Genomic DNA, 21083 nt, shown 5'->3' on the forward strand with positions numbered 1-21083 from the left:
CTGCCTCTGCTCGGCTCAATAAACAAGGCGATGCTGTCTGCTGCCTCTGTCATCTGAAAGCACGGATCAACTGGGAAAAAAAATTACTCTGGGTTTCGCGTTTAAATAAACCGGAGACATATTGTAAGTGAATATTTAACATAGTTTTTGAAGTTTGTTCACACTGCGAAGCTACGTAGCTGGTATTACAGTAAGCTAGTATTAGGTAACGTTAGCCAGGTAAACAGACCGTGATCAGGGCGTTAACTTCTGTTATTTAATATATTTGTCAGAGTTGCTATTTAACAGTTACCCCTTAGTATAAACGCACAAATCTAGTTTTATTAGGTTTATCGTCGAGTTAAGTGAATGGTTAAACTTAATTTGTTGTGCATGTGTTTGTGCTTGGTTGCTAAGTGGCTAGCTCTGCGTAGTATCGTTAGCTTCTGTGTTCCCTTTGCTTCTCTCTTATTTTTAATGTCTTATTCTCACTAAATGTGTGGTGTGTTGAATTTTTCCTTGTTTTTATAGTTATTCTAGACAAAGACGTGAAAATACCCCAGCCTTGTGACAGGTGGCGTGATTATGTAATGTTTGCGCTTAGCTCTTTAAAGTTTGGCTAACGTTAGCCGTTTTGTTTCCGTTCCAACAGGCTGGTGGAGAGTGTGAACGTTCACAGTTTGAAGGGTGGACCCTAGCGATGCCTCTGCTGTTTCTGGAGAGGTTTCCCTGGCCCAGCCTGCAGACCTACACCGCCCTGAGTGTGGCTTTGCTGGCTGGGAGCATCTTCAGTGCCTACACCACTGTCACTGACCCAGGGTTTGGGGCCTTGGAATCTGAGGACACCCCAGCCCCCTCTGATGTGGATCTGGAACACTTGAGAAATGCAGTGGGTAGTACAGAACTGGCCAGAACTGTCCTCTGGTATCTAATTAACGACACTTTGTTTGTATGGGTGAGTGTCATCAAGGTTTGCATAATGTTATCATATCTGTTTTATTGCAAAAAGAAAAACTAATGGTCACCTTATTTTTGGTATCATGGCAGGTGTTGGTGAACACATTCTGCTGCTCTTTGATGTTGATTGCAAAAATGATCCAGTATGTGGTTTTTGGCCCCCTCAGAGTCAGCGAGAAGCAGGTAAATCTGCATTTTTTATATAGGCATTATTTAAAAAAACATTTTAAAATGTGTTTGTAACATGGAACATTGAGTTTTACCCATGGATTCTCCCGTTACGGGCATTTTTAAGCAAGTCTCCAAACAACTAAGTACAGTGGAATCCGCTTATAGTGATCACGTTGGTCCAGAGCCAATTTGAACACTATATTCACAGTATTTCACTTATTTTTTATGCTGAATATCATCTAAATGCCATTAGTGTGGTTTTTCAATCAGAAAATTTTAATAAAACGGATAGCTTCCGCATTTACTGAATTTTATTATAGTACCATGCAACTTTATAATTACAGTATACTGCCTGGTGCCATCGGTGCATTTAAAAAAAAATAAAGTTTGAAACAAACTTTTTCATAGAACAACAACATAGAAGATAACTGCATAGGCTACAGCAAATTAAAGCTAGCCTACGTCTGTTCTGTGTTGCGGATGTGCTGCGGCGCATTAAGAAATCACTTCACATATTTATCCATGGTTCCCTGGATCAGAGTGTTGTCCAACACCGAGTTCACTTTTGCAAAATGATGTAAAAGGTCAAAGTTTTGAAACCAACATGCAGGAGACCAGTCTTTAAAATGCAAACTGCATTCCTTATGTACCTCCGTGATAATGTCATCTGTCATGGGCTCTGACACCGGGGTGCTGTCATCACTTTCGATCAGTTATTATTTTTGCTTATGTTTACATTCATAAAATGGCCAAAAATTGATTTCTTGATTACTATAAATGAATTATTTAAACAGTATTTGTATAGAAATGATTCTGTCCGCAGCCTTTTGAACACTATAAGCGGTGGATTACTATATCCGTGACCACTATAAGCAGATTCCTCTGTATTTCAGTCAATGCTGTTCCTTATGGGTTTCCGCTACAGTTGTTTATCATACATTTGAATCTCTTTCTGCGCTCAGTATAGTCTAATAGCTTACAATGAACATTTGGAATCGGATCAGTTCCTAATTTGCCTTTTTATCCCTTTTTTTATGCATCAGCATCTTAAGGATAAATTCTGGAACTTCATCTTCTACAAGTTCATTTTCATATTTGGAGTGTTGAATGTGCAAACCGTGGAAGAAGTGGTCATGTGGTGTTTGTGGTTCTCAGCCTTGGTCTTTCTCCATCTCATGGTTCAGCTCTGCAAAGACCGTTTTGAATATGTAAGTAAGTTCAGTTTAGGTATACGTTTGTATGTTCACATCTGTGGGTTCCTAAAAGTACTGACCCGTAAAAAAGTTAAAATTCCCCTTTTTAGTTTACTTCCTTCTCCTTGAAAAGTTTGCTTTTTAATGCTTCTAAGGCTTTAACAGGTATTTTGTTAAATGGTATTTGCCTATCAAACACTATTTATATATAAGAGTTCTGATCATAGCTCGACATTCTGTTTAAAGTGTATATAATTATAATGAAAATAGTAATTCTATTCTCACATTTTAGAAATTTAAAAACTATGACGACATGAAACCATTTTGCTCCTATCTAAAGCACATTTCAAAATGGAACTGAAATCTCCTTTAGATATACGTGACCAAACAGCAGTGTGTACAACACATGACCATAGAAAAAGGACAAAGTCACAGTCAATCAGCCTATTAGCAAAGCTTGTTTATTTCTCCCCTTCTCTTGCACAACTCTAATACTACTGCAAAAGTCATAGTGCAAAAGCCAGCATCATGGAGAGAGGAAGTGAAAAGGGTAAATTATATAGGAACTTTGTCAGTAAAGGTTTATGTAATTAGAATGAAGACTTGCCTTTAATTGTTATCCATGTTCTTTAAATCTGATCAGCATTATCTTAATGCCGTGAGTGCGGATAACTTAAATTTGTGTTCACTGGTAATGATTTGAATATGCAAACATCACTTACCTTCGCTGAAATGTAACTTCAAAACCTTTTCTGCTGTTTGGCAAAAACTTTATCCCATTTATAGTTTTTACTATCTAGTATGTGTACATATGAAATTTTTCTGCATGCCTTACACACTTTATTTATATTGTAATGGATCATTACTATAGGTTCTAACTGCAAAAACAAGCCTGTTGGGAAGAAAGAAGATGGGCTGTCTATTAAATTAAACTGAGGAAGTCTAGGGAGACACACAGTCATCATTTGCATTATTTATGCCTTTATTATTGTTTACTCTACAAGCCTTTATATTAGTGTAGTTGTTTGTAAAGGTTTGTGAAAAGACTCAGTGTAAATTCATTTACTCCAGTTCTAGGTCTATTAATAGCTCCATGTTCTGACCTGTCTGCTCACTGATACTGTTTCAGTCCCAACATTGACTTGCCCTGTACTAGCTTGTGCTGTATGCTGTGGGGGAAGGGGCAATTTTAATTACCTTCTAATACGCAGATATTTTTCTACAAGCTAGTGATTTATATGGTAGACCAATTGACTGGCTTTGTGTACCACAAAAGAAAATAATTTCATTGGATTTTATTGTCTAATTGCATTTAGTATCTTAGATGATTGTTTGTCTTTGTATGAAAACATCTGCATCTGTTTCATTTTGGGTTTAATAATAGACTTCCTTTACTCCTTCTGTTTTTAGGCTAAAATGACTCTTGAGTTCACAGACAGGTGTTTTGCTGTTTTCATCTCTGTTTAGTTTTTTTGGTGAAGATCAGAAATTCGAGTTAAACAGCCAGAGATCAAAGATAAGAATTTCTAAGTTGTGTCAGGATGTCTCTGGTAAAAAACACCTGTTTACTTTCGTACAGTTTAGATTTCTACATTTTCAGAAACGGCTATTTTTTCTTAAATTTATGTGGAACAAAAGTTAAGTTGAAGACAAGTTTACAGGCTCATACTTTCAGTCAGAATGTAAACCACAGTGGGTTGTATTTGAAATATTTTCGTAGTTAATAGGTTGTGTTTCTTTAATGATGTTCAGGACAGCCACATAAATAGAAAACTGATCCCATTAAGCTGAAATAAGTGTGCATATGAGAATTATTTTTAAAAATTTGAAGTCACAATTTATTTAAAGCTTTAAAAAACAACAACAGAAAACCCCATTCGGACTACACAGTCATATGGAACAGTATTATATCTTACAGAAGTCCATTAATTTGAATTCCTGTCCACTTTCCAATGTTAACGCTTTTGACTTCAGGATACAGGGCTGCAATAACTAATTGAAATAGACATCGATTATGGAATGCGTTTAGGTGAAATTTCCTGCATAGTTCAGTAAAAGCTCAACCTTCTGCATTTCTCCATACTTCATTGTCAGTGATCGGTGCTTGACATGCAGTTCACTAAGGCAGCTGCAGAGGACAGTATTGTTTCAATTAACTGTTGAAGGGTGAGCACTTTATTCCACGATTTATTGGAGAGCACAAAAGTTTTATAAATTACACTTTCTTTTAAACAAAACAATCTTTTTTTTTTTTTCTTTTTTAAGATCTGTTAAAGATAATAGTAGCTGTGTAACCTGAAGTTGGTTTTACAGATATGGCTCAATTAGAAAACTACGGAAATGTTTCCTTTGCAGTGTTGTCGCCATTCATGTTTTTATAATTTAATTAAAGAGGCTTAGTTAATTTTCAAATTAATATTTAATGGATTTTCATTTTCTAAAAGGGTCACATATCATTAACATGGATGATGGTGGAGATAATCTGAATCAAAATGGAACACAATTTTCACTTGTGTGATTACATTTAATAAGAAAGGGAAAAAAAAACAGAACTTGCATAGATGAAGCAGTCTGTGCTCATGCTTGAAAATCCAACATGACTGAGGTAGAATGATTCTGCAAAGGTTTAATTTCCACTGATGTAAAATACTTCCTACCAGTTGTTGCAAAGACACGATTGCCAGGCGAGTTTTAAAGAATATTCTTCTCTTAGTAAAATGGATAATTTGAAAATTTATTTTTGTGCTCACTTGAGTTTCCACTGTCTGATATTAAAATGTGTTTAAAATTCAAAGAAAAATTGAGAGAAAGCAAAATTAGGAGGTATCAAAATCTTATTTCCCACAGCACTGTATTTAAAATGAAGTCTTGAGTAAAATGCAAAATACTAATTTTTGTTTTTGTGTGTGTGTGCTGCAGCTGTCTTTCTCTCCATCCACCCCAATGAACAGCCATGTGAGAGTGCTCTGTCTGCTGGTGTCGCTGCTCCTGGACTGCTGCGGCCTGGCGGTGGTTTGCGGCCTGTTAGGAGCCTCTCATGGCATGCATACTCTCTCATTTATGGCTGCAGAGGTAATGACGAGCAGTTACACAGCATTTTAAATTCTAGATCCTCTATATGAGCCTAGAAACGCATAACATTTTAATCCTATGGTATACAAATAAATTCATAGACATCTTGATTTTTAATAATTATTTATTCTCAAGCTTTTGTGATATCATGTAATTTAAGCATTTTTTTTTTTTAAATCTTCTCATGGTAGATTAGAACATATTTGTTGTGCTTAATATGTCTTAGCTTAAATGCATATTTATTTGATTAACAATAGTCATAATGACAGACATTTGCGTCTTTATTGATTTTAGCTTTGCCCAAATACTGTTCTTCCACCATGTGCTTTTAGGATATTTTTGTAATGAATTTCCTTTTCTTTGGATTCTTTTATCTAAAGCCAAGTAACTTAAAGAGGATCTGATCTTTAAATAATCACACTGGAGCCTGATATCCACACTCTGTTAACGTTCCCCTAGCTTATAATGATTTCTGATATTTTCTTCCAGCTCACGTTTGTAAAGCCAAAGACATAGTTTTAGAATAATTTTGATTAATAAAGAAAGTAAGATACAGCAGATAACTTTGATTTTTTTTTTTTCCCCTCAGTGTTTGTTGGTGACTGTTCGCACTGGGCACGTTATACTGAGGTAAGTGTTTGGTCGGACACCCACATACAGAAGCAGTGCTGATTCCAGCCTGCTCACATTTAGAAGTGGGCTAAACTTAGAAACCCTATTAGTTTTCTCCTGCTTCCATTAGTACTGAAACCATACAGCCACAACTTTCTTGATTTATGTTTTTTTATTTCTTTTACATTATGGTCACTACTAATTTTAACACAGAACAGAGTTAAAAAAATGTATGTGTTAAGTAGAAAACTATAGTCCCTTTGTTGCTAAATAAATAGCTTGAATTCTTCCAAAAATCATACTACAAATCCCATGACAACCATAGTAACACAAGCCCACATCAACAGACTTGAACACAACCTTTTTTCCCCCCCCGATGGCTGTTAAAATAGAAAACTTCTGCATGAACGAAAACATACTCACGCTATTATCTCCCTGTCCAACAAATCATTTTTTTGCGCTATTTCCAAAGACTGTTTATAAAACTAAATAACTGTATCTAACTGACACTGTTGCAGCTTAACAAAATGTCACATTCTGTTTAATGACAATAAAACTGCTTCTTCTACTAAAGAGCCTGATAAAAAGTATTCATACCCCCTTAACTTACCCACATTTAGGTAGGAACCTTCTGTGTTTTTTTTATAAGGATGCTATACGATGCATCATCACATCGTGATGATGCATCATTTTAAAGTACTGACAAAGGAATAAATGGGTTTATACTTTTTGTTTTTACAGAAATCTCACAAATGTGGTGTGCATTTTTATTCACTGTCCTTCTACTCTAACGCCCTTAATTAAAATATTGTCCAAGGTAAAACCTAATTGGTGAATATATCCAATGAGTAGATAATTTTAAATTCAGTATGATGAACATAGCTGCTCTTTGAGGGCCTCAGAGGCCTGGTAGAGAACATTAACAAGCAAACAAACAGTATCACAAAGACTCAGAGCTACAGCAGCAGGTCAGGGAAGATGGCGAGGTTTTAAGAAAGGTTGACGTATAAAACAGTATCTCAAGCTTTTTACAAAATTACTGTGCTGTTTAATTTGTCGCTGAACAAAGGGACATGGCTCTCCTGCTGAACTGACGGCTTGAAAATGAAGAACACAAAGAGGAATGGTGGTAAATAAGGAGGAGCTGCTTGAATTCTCAGCTCATGTGGGAGACTTTGCAGAGGTTAACCAGTAGTTCTCCATTCCCCAAATGTAGAATTTTTAAAGAAGGAAAGGTGGTGAAGATTGGGGACAAGGCTGATATGTTGAAGAGGGCGCAATTATCAATAGATTACATTTTTCGATATTGAAAGTTGACACATAACTGTCCCAACAGGGGAGGTGATGCAGGCTGCATCATACTGTGAGCGTGATTTTCTTTTGTAGTAACAGGTGAACTGATCACAGTTGATGACAAGATGGATGAAGCTAAAAGTGGGGAGAAACTGGAAGATTATCTTGGAAGGATGGCATGGGACTATAGACTGGGGAAGATATTTACTCTACAGCAGATCAACACTAAATGCATAGCTGGGACCACAATGGATCCGGGTAGTTTAGCTCAGCTTATATGTTTGTGGACCAATCAACATCTAGACCTAAAGGGAGTCTGAAAAGATTATTTTGGGAGCACTCTCCTTCCAGTGTGACCTAAGATATGCAGCTTCTCTTGCAGCCAGTTTTGTCTAAGACTTGAATAGAAATGCACACTACATGATTCAGACTTTTTAACTTGTAAAAGTATGTTAATAACAAAATCTCTGTGTATATGATGAGATGATAAATGGGTGTTTTTTTTTTTTCTTCCCTTTAGGTACTCCATCCATCTGTGGGATCTGAACCATCCAGGAACCTGGGAGAGCAAAGGAACATATGTCTACTACACAGACTTCATAATGGAGCTGGCTATGCTCTTTCTGGATCTTGTACACCATATCCATATGCTGGTAAGGAGATGTTTACAAATGGTCTGAAATACTATTGTGTTTTTCGTTGGATCACTGAGTAAGAGATCAGGTTTACAATAGCCTGAGATGAGGCATGCTGATTAATCGAGTGAAATCACACACCAGGATCACATGTCAGATGAAAAAGAAAAAAGGTTCAGGGTATAGAATGTGTTCATTATGCTTATGCATGCAGTGTTATCTCAAAGGTCATCTAGAAATGCAATGAGTAGCTTTGCTAAACTATGTCTTTGCCTTCTGTGTTTATGTCCACCTCATTCCAGCTGTTTGGTAACATCTGGCTGTCCATGGCGAGCTTGGTTATCTTTATGCAGTTGCGATATCTTTTCCACGAGGTCCAGCGTCGCATTCGCAGACACAAGAACTACCTTAGAGTTATTAACAACATGGAGGCCAGGTAATATAATTTTTTTGTGTGTCCTTTATGTCCTTTTAAAATTACAAAAGGTTTTGACAGAAATATTGGAAAGCTTTTCTTTCTTCTTCTTACTATCTGGGGCCTTCTGAATGATTGTCTTTTTTGTGCTTTTCAAATTGAGGAAAAACAGTCTTGACAATAAAGACCTTTTTTCCCCCCTAAACATTCTTTTGAAACTTCCATTGATAATGCTGTGATGTCTTATTTTGTTTTTATTATATAAAATGCTTTTTGTGCAGGTTTGCAGTTGCTACTGCAGAGGAGCTGGCTGCAAATGATGACGATTGTGCCATCTGCTGGGATGCCATGCTGACAGCACGCAAACTACCCTGTGGTCATCTTTTCCATAAGTAAACAACCCGCCTTTTATAATTATTTCCATTTGTTTTTATTTATTTTGTTTAAGAATCAGACTTTCAAGGTTTTTGTATAGAATGTTGTGCAAACTTTGGCCAAAACCAGTCAATATTTTTATCTTTAGCCTGAGCCTCTGCATGCTACAACCTTTTCTTAAATTACGTGTTATCAGTTCCACATGCATAAAAACAAGTGGATAATAACTGCTTGTGTGACTTTGCAGCTCTTGTTTGCGTTCATGGCTCGAGCAAGACACATCATGTCCCACGTGTCGAACCTCGCTGAACATCAGCGGCGATGGGGCTCCGGGGAGAAACCCGCAGCAGGGTGCTGGTTTGGAAGACAACATTGGTCAAGTTGGAGCTGCCCCAGAAGCTCGACCACACATCAACCATCACAACCACTTCTTCCACTTTGATGGTGAGTCTGCCTCTCACAGATCCTATAGTGAGTTGTGGAGGAAGTGAAGACTGAGTGTGTCCATTCATATGTCCTTACAGGGTCTCGCATTGCCAGCTGGCTGCCCAGTTTTTCAGTTGAAGTAATGCACACGAACAATATTTTGGGCATGGCTCAGGCCAACAACTCGCAGCTTATGGCCATGGTAAGATGTCAGTTGCGCTCATGCAATGAATGGTTTTATGGGATATATTTTTTATGTTTCTGCTCCCATGAATGTGACCTTTTTCTAACACGTGTAGAAATCTTAATTTTACTCAAACTGCAGTAGTGGAGTTTAGATACATATTAAGGTCAGGTCTGTTGTGGTATTTTGGTTGAAATATTAATAACTGTTGTTAATCTGTCCTTTTGTTTTTTCTGCTCATGTGTTTCTGGTCCAACAGGCCCATCAGATTCAGGAGATGTTCCCTCAGGTGCCCTCCTACCTTGTTATTCAGGACCTGCAGCTGACTCGCTCTGTTGAAGTCACCACAGACAACATTTTGGAAGGACGAATCCAGGTGCCCTTCCCTGCCCAGGTCAGCAAAGACATATTTGCTTTGTGTTTTCTAAATAGGCATGCGTAGTTTTAGTGGATATTTACCTCCTGGCTTTATTCTTCTGCTGTTGTTAGGCCATAGAACGCGCCCCCATCCAGGGCAGCCCAGCAGCAGATGAGCAGCCAGGTCCCAGTGGTGGATCAGAGCAGAACCCCAGTGAGTCAGACAACATGGAGGCCAGGGGTGGTCGCTTTTCCAAGTCCGCTGAAGAGAGGCAGAAGATGCTAAAGCTGAGAAAAGAAGAATTGCTCCAGCAAGCACGCAGGTTGGTTTTATTTAATTTGTGTGGTTAGAGGTACTCTAGATTCTTCAACAACAGTTTTAGATTTTCATTTCATTGCACAAAAGATGCAACCTAAAACTTGTATTGTGAGTTTAAATGTCATATTACCCCAAATAGAAAAGCTTAAAAGTCTATGATGTACAGATTTATATGAGAAGTCACACATGAAATACTTTTCCTTTTAAATCTTTGCACACAAATGCTAAGTTTCTGCCATGTCTGTTATCCCCTTTCATTAATTACTCCTTTTTGACTTCTCTCCTCCCCATAGGAGATATTTGAACAAGGGTCAAGAAGATCATGATGACTTACCCAGACTGGAGGAGGACTCTCTCTCGGAACCGGACTCAAATGTGCTGAGACGTAGAACCATGGCAGCTGCTGCAGAGAGACGAATGCAACTTCAAGAAGAACCTGCACCTTGAAAGATATGGACTAAATCAAGAAAGTATAATCTTCCTCAAAGAGGCTGTTTTAGCCTTTCCCCATTTGGTTCTAGATAATAGTATCACCTTTGTACAACTTTAATTAATAAGCATTGCAGATATGGCCTTTGGACTAAACTGGGCTGCATGGGGGAAAAAAGGTGAGACTATCAGAACTGGCCACTGCATTCAATCCTGAGTATTCAGAGTATAATATAAATGATGGGTTGTAGCAAGCGAGGACTTGCAAGGTTGCGTTGCCCTCTGCTCACATGCCATGCACTGCAACCAGCAGCTTAGACAGTATCTGTCAACATTTGGACTCTGTGTCAATGATGAGCACATTTTGCATTCAGACACAATCAAAACCTATTTTTGAGAGTTGTCAGAAGGTGCAATGTTTAGATGAAGCTATTAAGTCTTTTTATTACCGTCGGTCACTCGCTTTGCTTCTGACAGAAACAGCATGTCCCAGGTGACTACTTCCATCTGGTCCATGCGTGTCATTTTAATGGTTTCAACTGTGAAATAAGTAGCAACGTTTTTATTTCTTACCTTGGAGTAAGAGAATGTCACTTTAATACTGGTCAGCCTTTCAGTCAACCTTGAATGTTTCTATCAAAGGAAATGCTGCAAATAGTGTTTTTTGACCCACAAGGGTTGTTCAGTGTCAAGTGTTATATCACCCATTGTAAACAGTTTGCATTTTGTTATTTAACAAGATGGGGGAAGTTTGGCATGTAAACTTTTATTTTCTGATACGGAGGCCCTCAGATGCACGACTAATGAATGGGGATGGATTATCTTCTTTGTGTGAGTACACTGGGTGTTTTCTTCAGTCTTTCTGAAATGATCACCTGATGAGCAGGTAGATGTTGTTTTCAGCAGAGTATTGGGTTGTAAGTGAAATTTTCTAGCTTATCTATATAGTTGAGTTGCAGCTGCACTTGCTGCATGTTCTCTGTGGATTTTATTCCACTTGTAAGAGTATTTAAATACCTTGGCAAAACCTGTTTCACAGCTATCAAAACAATTCTAGTACCTCCATGCAAATCACCGGACCTAAAATGTTCTGGTTTAAAAAGAAATATTTTTGTAAACTTATTTGTGCTGCCTTTTTTCTAATCTGCAAACTAAAAAACGCAAATGATATAAGCGGCTAACATCTGTCTCTGCTTCAATACCTTAGTTTGGTGAAGAAAACCGATGGATGGCAAAAACTGGTTTCTTAAAGCTTTTAGCCGATGTAATCAGCCTCATTAATCTGTTACTGATTGAGAAATATCGGTGGACAAAGGAGGGGAGTTTTGTATTACAGCAATGTAAAAAGCAGTTTCAAAGTGCATGACATGTTGACAATGTTTTTTTTTTTTTTTTTTTGTCTCCATACACCAAAGATCAGCCCTTAAGCTTCCACTAAAAGCTAAAGAGTCCCGATCTTTTATGTTCACTTTAGTGCTCTTGTCAGGGGTTGGAAATATAGAAATCATTTGGGTTTAAATATTTGATTTAAAAATAAATAACTGGACTTTTTGCTTTCCTTTTTAGTTTATTTTACTCTGCGTCTTTACAGATCCATTACTTTTACCTGCTCATGGTTTACCTCTTATAAATATTACTAATTTAATCAAAATTAAAATTCTTTTTTTTTAGGCTGAGCTTTTCCATATTTTGTGCCTAAATCAAAAATGCTTTAGTTAACTTCTTTAGGTCTAGTTTTTGTAAAATATGGTGATATGAAAGACTCAATAAACAGCTTCTACAGCTTTTCAACAAATGGTGTGTGTGTTATATTTTTTTTATTATTGGTTTGTAAAAGGGGAGCTTTTGGACATGGCGTTGCTAAACAAGATTACTTCCGCGCTATTTTAATGACGTGGACCTTTGAGTTTATGGGTCCAACAAATTTGATTATTGTATGTCAAGGTTCCTACAGACAAAGTCATTACGAAAGGACCATCAGATTCCATTAGATCGAACAGGTGGAATTATTTCTGATGCCATTAAGCTGCGCCCTTACCCTCAGTTGTGTGTAGGTCATGCATGAGCCAACTCAAAATGCCATCTTAAAATCACCTAAATCCAAAAGACCATTCCCTTTGAAGACATTTTAATGATCAGTTTAAGATGTTTTTCTCAAACCACAAGAACCATAGAGTATCAGCCCATCTTTATATGTTACTGAAAACTGCAGAAGCAAGAATTTTGCTTTTGGAATAATTTTTGATCACAGAAAGCAAATGTAGCTACTTCTAAATAACATTTGAAACCATTGAAGGTAATCAATTGCAGCATTTATATATTAGATCTTTACTTGTATGTTTAAAAAATTGCATGGTTAAGTTTAGTTCACTTGTTTCTACTGGCTCCAATAACAATGAAACTAGTCTCTATTTTTCTGTTACATTGAGGACAAAATCCAAAATTAGTGTACATTAAAAGCGTCATTTGTGGTATCTACTTACTCGTAAATCAATTTAAAGCGTGAACTTTGAAATCCACTAGATCAGGGGTCTTCAACAGGAGGTCGGCGACCCCTAGGGGGTCCATGGAGGTAATGCATGGGGGGTCACGAAAGTTTTGGTTGATTAGACTTTTTTTCATATTCCCCTCTGCAATTATTTCCACTAATTGAAATGTCCTTAAATCCACATTAACATGAATTCAACACACTGTAGTAAACAGATAAATGGAGGCAAATGATGTCTTTCAATCATCAATGCACACATTCAGCGACACACAGGAGCTCTTTCAAGCTGGGCACCATTTCATTCACAACACCTGTCCCATCAACCAGAAGTCGGAAATACATTAATAATCCCAGGGAGAAATTACTTTGGTTACATTACTCCATATGTAATAGAGTGACTATAGGACCAGTTTGATAAACACAATTTCATTATTTATATATATATATATATATATATATATATATATATATATATATATATATATATATATATATTTACACTAGGGGGTCCTGCTCCGACTCGCCATCAGTTTGGGGGTCCTTGGCCTGGAATATGTTGAGGACCCCTGCAGTAGTAGAATTTGAACCCTTAAGACACTCCTCTCCTCATTTGCATAACGAGGCAGAAATGCATACAGAAATGTACATACGACTGGCAGAAATAGTTTTGCCAAAATAAAGAGGGTAAAAAAAATACAAAGGAAGAATAAAACAGACAAAAATATATCATGCACATAAATACACATAAAAATAAGTAATAAATAAAGTTGAAGATTATAATGAACAATAAATAAATAAGGCAATTATTACAAAGGTGAATAAAGAAGCTAATTAAAAGATACTCGTACTCGTTGTACTCGTACTTGTATACATTTATGTCTCACTGTATAGTTTAATTTCTACCTATATTTGTTTATTGTATTTTTGGGGGGAAATTAATTGTATGGTTATTTATTTATAGAGCATTTATTTTTAGATATGGCAGAGTTGGTCCTCCATACACACACTAGATTCCTGTTAAAGTATTGCCTGACATTCGCCACCTGCGTGAAAAGAACCAATTGGAAGTCGAAAGAACCGATTCTGCAGCAGAGCCAGATGATGCGGATCCCAAACGAAGAGCCGTAATTCTCTTCAGCTCAGCGTCTGTGCCACGTCACACAGCAGAGCGGCTGCTGGGCGGAAGCAGCAGCAGAAACACCCACGGTGCTTTGCGTAAGCATGAAGCCCAGCCTCATTCACGTTTAACGCTCATCCCTGGTCAGGATCTCCTTGTGAATTTTCACACAGACTGTATCCAACCTGCGTTTTCACAGGTAAGCTAACAGCTCCTCCAGTTAGCAACATTTCCTGATCGTTAGTTGTTGGTGAGTATCTCTGTTTGCCGCTGTTAAAGTGGCCCGATGTTAATATCAGGAAAGAAGTGACTGAAAGCTAACATCATTTTTTTTAAACTAAGAGATTGTTGTAAATTATCTGAATCCACACAGATCCATCCTTATTTTACTTTGTCTGGCAGATCAGTAAAGTGTAAAAACTATGTCTATTAGCATGATAACTCCATCTAGGATAAAGGGATCTGTGATTAGGTCTGTGAGGGATGGACCTGTTTCGTTTTACACATCCTGGAATATGTTTGCTTCCGTCTTGGAAACTGTGCATCATGAATGAAGCTGTAGTTTATTGGTGGATGTGACTGTGTACTCTAGTTTGGCTTGTTTGGTAACCTCCAGAGCCTGAAAATGTTTTACAGAATGTAGGGATATTACTCAGGTCAAAGTTTGGTGTAACTATCAGCAAATATTCTGTCTGGGTCGAACAAATTGACCTGTTTGTACCTTTTACAATTCAATGGAAGAATCATTTAAGTTTTTTTTTTTGTGTTTTATTACATATTTATTGAGTTTTTTTTGTGTGTGTGTCCTAGACAGAGATTGTGGAATGCTGCTGGACGAGTCTCCACTTTTTGATCCCTCTTTGCTTCAGGAGTTGGACTGGAACAGCAACACTGTGTCCTTCTCTCCCCCAATCTCACCATCCAGTCCAGGAGATGACCTGCTGCTCAGGCCTCTGTGTACGGCGGATTTTAATAAAGGTGAGTTTTTATACCTTTATGTATGACGTTTTATTTACACTGGAAAAACATTCTATAAATGAATAAAAAAAAATCTTAAATTAAGTGTATTTACCCTTAATTTGAGGTAGGTAGATTAGATAGTTTGCCAATGGAATTAGTATTTTTACTCTTAAAATAAGATAATTAGATAATAGGCATTTGAAATAAGACAATGCAACTGTGTTTTCTTATTTTAAGTGTAAATTGTCTTGTTTCATTGGAAAGATGTCTCTTTTAAATCCTCAATCCAAGAACAAAATGCACTTATTTTAAGAAAAATGACTTATCTGGATTTTGATTTTTTTTCCATTGTACACAATCTGAATATTTGATCAGATATTGGATGTAATTTTTCTCTTAATTATCTTTCTGGATTGTTTTCCAGGGTTCTTTGAAGTTCTATCTCAGCTTACCAAGACAGGTGATGTCACACCGGAGCAGTTTGTCAGTAAGTCACACTTAATGTTCCATAAAAAAAAAAAGCCATTTTATTAACGGTGCAAATTCTTTAACTTTGGGTGATTTCAAAGTTTTCTTGACTGTAAGTCTTGCTACTCTTCTGTAACGTATAAAGCTGACATCTGCAATATAAACACATACAGGAGCATATATCCCATTCATTGTTATTTATAATATAATGGAATAAGTGACTGATGTGATTTTGTGCAGGTTTAAACAAACCCATACAGTAATCAAAACTTAGACATAACATGGGAGGGTGTTCTGAGATACCGCCACCTCGTTCCTGTTTTAGAAACGAGCCCCTGTTTAAAACAGGAGACCATGCTCTGTGAGAAGTGCTGGGAAAAGCCTTGGGACGGTCACAATATAAATATTAAAGCTCACGTTGTAGAAAGACCTGCAGTGACCCGTTTTCTGTTTGTTTCTAGGTAAGTTCAAGCATATGAAGACTACGGGAGACTACTATGTTGTCGTTGTGGAAGACACAAACCTGGGGCAAATTATTGCCACTGCCACGCTGATCATTGAACACAAATTTATTCACTCCTGTGCCAAGGTACAAACTTACTGACCTTTATGTCGAGTTACATCAATTAGTTACGCATTAATGCACTGGTAATTAGGAGGCTAATATATAGTCGGCCTAGTTTTGTAACCAAATACTGTTAAATAAACATACATTTATATTGTTTACTTAAAATCAAGACAAATATATTTTCAGCTTGTAAAAACTGTAAAAAATAAGGATCTGCTGGCTTTTTGTATTTGTAGAGGGGCCGAATAGAAGAGGTGGTTGTCAGTGATGTGTGCAGAGGGAAGCAGCTCGGGAAACTGTGAGTAGGATTGTGCAAACCTGACAACTCCCACAAAACTTTCATACTTATTAAAAAAAAATACTGGTGAACAATTATGTTTTTAAGTTTTACAGCAGATGAAGCAATGTACCGGTAATACACTTAAAGCCAAAAGCAAATTCAATCTTTAAAGTAGTTTATAATAGTCCGCACTAGGGGTGTAAATAATAATCGTTTTGTATCGATGCATCGATCCAAAAGCCGACGATCCGATGCATCGACACGTCCGCAAGAGAATCGATTAATGTAGTTTTTTTTCCCTCCGGTCTATTTTTATCCATTTGCTCCTGGGCGTAATTCTCCCTCCCGTGCTGCGGTGCCGCTAAACCTATTTTGCCCTCCTACCGCGCTTTCTGGTTATACTCTTACAGCAGTTTGTTGCAGCAAGCTTCACACAGACATTTTTAAATTATGCTCAGTATTGAAGCGTGGTCTGGGCTACACGCTGTGGGTCTAGATACGGCCGAGGCGGAGAGGAAGTGGGGACGAGTTTAGTCCGACGACGGAGGGACAATGGGGCAAAAAGAGCGAAGATCCAGCTGGAAAAAGGCTCCCAGCGTTCTCGCGCACCTCGCTCTTCTAGCGGGTCAAACTTCACGAGTTGTTTTCCGCAATTTCAGTCATAAAAACAAAACAAGCCGGCCTCCTGTCTGCAGCACTGTTTGCGGTCAGCTACAATCTGGGAGAGGAGCAGCGGAGCGTCTCTCAAGGGGGCGGTGACGCAACACTCTGGAGCCTTCTTCTTCTTCTTTTTTTTAATGGCGGTTGGCAAACAACTTATAGGTGCATTACCGCCACCTTCCAGAATGGAGTATGGACCAGACAAACTATTATATTCTCCCTAAAATACCCGTTCTTCTTAGAAAATTAAAAATACTACCAAAAACTACATCCCCAGATGACCTTTGAAACAATTCCCTTATATCTAGTTTATTTTTATTCCTGTCTAACTCTCTACACAACATCTCTCTTTCCTGAATATATTTATTACATTCTAAAAAAATGTGTTGGACAGTTTCTCTGGAGCCGAGGTATTGCATTGAACTCATTACACTGATATTGTGCAGTATTTTTGCAGTATTTTTTTATGCAACTTTTCTACTTCTGTTATTTGCTGTTGTTTCTAAAGAAAATGCATAATGATATTACAGCTTTCATTGATTTATTTCAAACTTGAAACTTTGTTTAGCCTGTAAGGTGTAAAAAAAAAAAAAAAAATAATAAAAAAAAAATTAACCGATTAATCGAATCGAATCGTGGTGTATTCTTAAGTATCGAAAATAATCGAATCGTTGGGTCAGGAAATCGATACTGAATCGAATCGCCATGATGGATGTGATTTACACCCCTAGTCCGCACCAACCTGTCCAAATTTCAGGTCATATTTATGTAAAAATTAAATCAGGATAAACAATTAATCACATAAAAGGGGGTATAAAAAGGAGAGATTTTTATAAAATGAGTGAAAAAGATGTGAAGTTGATAGGGACATTCCTTAGTGGCAGACTGATGGAGCTAGCAGGATTTTGGTTTCCATGAGAAAACAAACTCCTGTTTTATTCCCATGTTTGGACCACAGTTGCCAAACACCAATATTATTTCCATAGTAAACATACATGCCTTGTAAAGATCTCCCTCAAACTTGTGAAAGGATGAGCTCCAGGCTGATGATACCAAACATCCACTATTTACCACTTTTTCTTATTGACCTTTAAAAGGAAATATTAAAGGAACCGGGCCCATGGAATCAAACCACATCTGAGATTATTTGAACTTCATCAAATTGGAGCACTTTGATAAATGACCTAAAAACGAGGTACAGAAAATGTACATACCGGTAATCAGATTCTGGCACAGTGCCAGGTTTAATTAGTGGATTTTACAGAGTCAATGCAAAGCTGACAGCTTTCTAAACATTGCTAAACTCCATCCAACCAATCCTGAAAGGATTTAAAACTATCATATATTAGAAAGCAGCCCTTTGGTTGGTAGTTTTTTCCTTTTCTTGCTTGCAGCACTCACTAATGAGGAAAAATCGCCACTATCAGTAATATACAAATGTAGTAAATATTAATTTATAAGGTTTTTTGTCAGGTTTTTTTTTTTACATTCATAAAAGTGCATCTTTCCAAACATCATTTTTGACACAACAATACTTGTATAATTCCCAGCGCCAATGAACACGTGGTGGCAGTATCATAATGTGGGTTTTCTTTAGAAACAAGTGGTGATTGAGTACAGTAAGAAATGCTTTTCGGTTTCAAACTAAACTAAAGTGAAGTAGACCATACAGGTTCAAATGAACAGAAGAACTTTGCATGAGGAGTTGGGAATGGACAAGTTTAGAACTAAATTTGAAAAAGAGAATCTGTAGAAAGACGCTGCAGACCAGGTTTCTTTACAATCAGATCCACTTTCAGCTTCTGAAACACAACATATATGTTTGTGTTTCAGATTAATTTTTCATTTCTGGGAAAAAAATGTTTGATTTAGTTCAATTTTCATACCAAAATACCAGGTCTTTTTTATCAGAGGTGTTTGGATGATTTAGAGCTGCTGTGTTACTAATGACCTTTTTCTCACACCTTTCTTCTCCATTTACTTTTTCTTGCAGGTTAGTGTCGACGCTTACACTTCTCAGCAAAAAACTGAACTGCTATAAAATCACTCTGGAGTGTTCTCCCAAAAACAAACCTTTTTACCAAAAATTTGGCTACAGCGCTTCAGACGAGACTTACATGCAGTGCAGATTCTTCGACTGAGAGATGAAGCTTAAACGCCCCGCCCCCACCAGTTATTGGCTCATGGACCATTCGTCATGACATCAGAAGTTGGATCCGGGTCTGGTTGGCCCTGTTGGTGGGGGGGAGGTGGTACTGGGACTGGGTTTGATTTTTAATCTCACCTGACAACAAATCTGAATTGTGAACAGGATTAAACAAGTCGGTTCGTGGAAGCCCAGTTTGACATCATAATCCCACCTTTGGTAACCCCTGCTACCTCACCAGGGTGGGTATTTGATGGTATTGTTCCCTTTGTCTTAAGAAAAATGCAAATGTATTGTCTTATTTTCATATAAAAAAGGACTACGGTTTGAATACAAAAGGACTACAAACATAATTTGACTGCTATTCTGTAAGTATGAAAAAACAATCCTGTAAAAGCATTGAATTTTGAAAAAATTATTATTTAAAGTCACCATCAATAATATAACGCTTTTATCTGATGTTCACGAGGAACTACCATGATATCCGGGTTTTATTTGGGTTTCACTTTTCTAGTCTGTCTGCTCGGTACAAAGTGCTCTTTCTCTCAGCTGTTTTTTGTCGGATTCCGGGAATGAAGTTTTAGGGTGTAGGAAGACTGTTAGACCATTTCCAGCAGGTAAATGTTTTAAAAAGCATTATGTAAAATTTCTTTTTTTTTTTCTTTTTTAGGTAACTGGATTTAGCACTAAGCATTTTGTAACTGAAACAAATACAAGTGATTTTTGAAAGTTCACTTTAATTTAAGATTTTGTAGTTCAGTTTTATAATTATGCTTTTATTCTGGGGAACATATTTAAAATAACTTATTTCCAGATGTTAATCCAATAAAATATTCTATGATCTACAGCACTTCTCTCACTTTTCTGTGAAATTACCCAACAGATCAGCTTTATAGATAAGTGTCAGGAAGCTGCACCATAAATTCACAGGATGCGCTTATTTATTAAATGCAATGAATGATCTTGACAAGGGGGAAATAAACCATTTTTCACACATCAGCCTCAAAGCTTTTTAGTTGTATTTAAATAGAAATTAATCCATATTTACTGTTTAACATGTCAACACAATACCAGCCAGTTATGTGGGGAAGCATCTTATTAAAAAAAGTTTTGATTCATACCGTTTACTTCTGTCTCTAATGATTTTGCTTAAAGCTAATAAGAATAAATTCTGGCTTCTTAGAAAACCGGAATATAAGAAGACTGGAGAATTTTAGCACAGAACACTGACCGGCAACTCTTTACTACAAAAGAGATGCACTAGTGCACAATTTGGGCTCCTTTTATGAAATACTGCATCTACAACATGACTACTGGACATTTGGATCACTGTTTTATTCTAAAATGGCCTTATCCTTAAAAGTCTCAAGGCTGCTTTTCCAATGATGGCTTTTTTCTTTCCACTTAACTTTCACATCATACAGTATGACGCATCGGACAGCCACATCCTTCAACTTAAACGTGCCTGCCCGCCGTGTCAATAGTGAATCTAGTCTGCTTGGTAACACAAATCAATCTTCAACCAAGGTTGTATATTAAATACATTTTAAAATCGGCCTTAAATATTAATTTTGAGGTTGATGTAAGCGATAACCATCGGCAATAATGAAAATAACTCAAATAGGGCTGAAACATTTAATCAAATTAATCAATTATTGAAATAATCATCAACTAATTTAGTAATCGATTAATCATCAACTGGAGTATAGACTCTAAAATATGCCTATAGCTCACGGTGATGCACTTATGGCAGTAATTATAAAATTATTTTATATATTTGTAAAAATATATAAACATTTTGCATATAAGACAAAACACTTCATCTGTCAATATGCTCGATCCAGAACTTCAAGTGGAAAAGTTTGAGTTTCACCATGTTTAATTTAGTAAAAAAAAAATCTTCCTTAAGGAACCTTTTGCTATCCGATTATTAATCGTAAAAATAATCAGATTAATTGAAATGCAAAATAATCATTAGT

The 21083-nt window shown here is 36.9% G+C and overlaps 2 protein-coding genes across 3 annotated transcripts; both read left to right on the top strand.

Annotated features, from left to right (window-relative positions):
- The first annotated feature begins 679 nt into the window (after positions 1 to 679).
- Positions 680 to 10435, top strand: LOC119780836 (E3 ubiquitin-protein ligase AMFR-like). The gene is made up of 13 exons (XM_038281054.1): positions 680 to 934; positions 1027 to 1119; positions 2151 to 2315; positions 5220 to 5372; positions 5962 to 6002; positions 7798 to 7930; positions 8215 to 8348; positions 8609 to 8719; positions 8950 to 9146; positions 9227 to 9330; positions 9572 to 9706; positions 9802 to 9992; positions 10282 to 10435. Exons 1-13 carry the CDS (start codon positions 680 to 682, stop codon positions 10433 to 10435), a joined length of 1866 nt encoding a protein of 621 aa, XP_038136982.1.
- Positions 10436 to 14063: 3628 nt separating this feature from the next.
- Positions 14064 to 20098, top strand: gnpnat1 (glucosamine-phosphate N-acetyltransferase 1). 2 transcript variants are annotated; one of them, XM_038281067.1, is made up of 6 exons: positions 14064 to 14221; positions 14833 to 15000; positions 15407 to 15469; positions 15912 to 16039; positions 16255 to 16316; positions 18952 to 20098. In XM_038281067.1, exons 2-6 carry the CDS (start codon positions 14847 to 14849, stop codon positions 19097 to 19099), a joined length of 555 nt encoding a protein of 184 aa, XP_038136995.1. In that variant the 5' UTR covers positions 14064 to 14221; positions 14833 to 14846; the 3' UTR covers positions 19100 to 20098. The 2 variants fall into 2 exon arrangements, with proteins under 2 accessions (XP_038136995.1, XP_038137003.1); XM_038281075.1 differs by having other exon boundaries at positions 14098 to 14272.
- Positions 20099 to 21083: the final 985 nt, after the last annotated feature.

The sequence above is a fragment of the Cyprinodon tularosa genome, unplaced genomic scaffold, assembly GCF_016077235.1.
Source record: "Cyprinodon tularosa strain WSP-4 unplaced genomic scaffold, ASM1607723v1 ctg103, whole genome shotgun sequence".
Classification (NCBI taxonomy): domain Eukaryota; kingdom Metazoa; phylum Chordata; class Actinopteri; order Cyprinodontiformes; family Cyprinodontidae; genus Cyprinodon; species Cyprinodon tularosa.

What these genes read in the sequence shown, in the direction of transcription:
- LOC119780836 (XM_038281054.1), top strand. Translation starts at nt 680, where the DNA reads ATGCCTCTGCTGTTTCTGGAGAGGTTTCCCTGGCCCAGCCTGCAGACC. An exon ending in TCTCATTTATGGCTGCAGAG is followed by an intron (nt 5,373 to 5,961) that starts GTAATGACGAGC and finishes TTTTCCCCTCAG; the next exon opens with TGTTTGTTGGTGACTGTTCG. An exon ending in CCACTTCTTCCACTTTGATG is followed by an intron (nt 9,147 to 9,226) that starts GTGAGTCTGCCT and finishes ATGTCCTTACAG; the next exon opens with GGTCTCGCATTGCCAGCTGG.
- gnpnat1 (XM_038281067.1), top strand. Translation starts at nt 14,847, where the DNA reads ATGCTGCTGGACGAGTCTCCACTTTTTGATCCCTCTTTGCTTCAGGAG. An exon ending in TACGGCGGATTTTAATAAAG is followed by an intron (nt 15,001 to 15,406) that starts GTGAGTTTTTAT and finishes ATTGTTTTCCAG; the next exon opens with GGTTCTTTGAAGTTCTATCT. An exon ending in TTATTCACTCCTGTGCCAAG is followed by an intron (nt 16,040 to 16,254) that starts GTACAAACTTAC and finishes TTGTATTTGTAG; the next exon opens with AGGGGCCGAATAGAAGAGGT.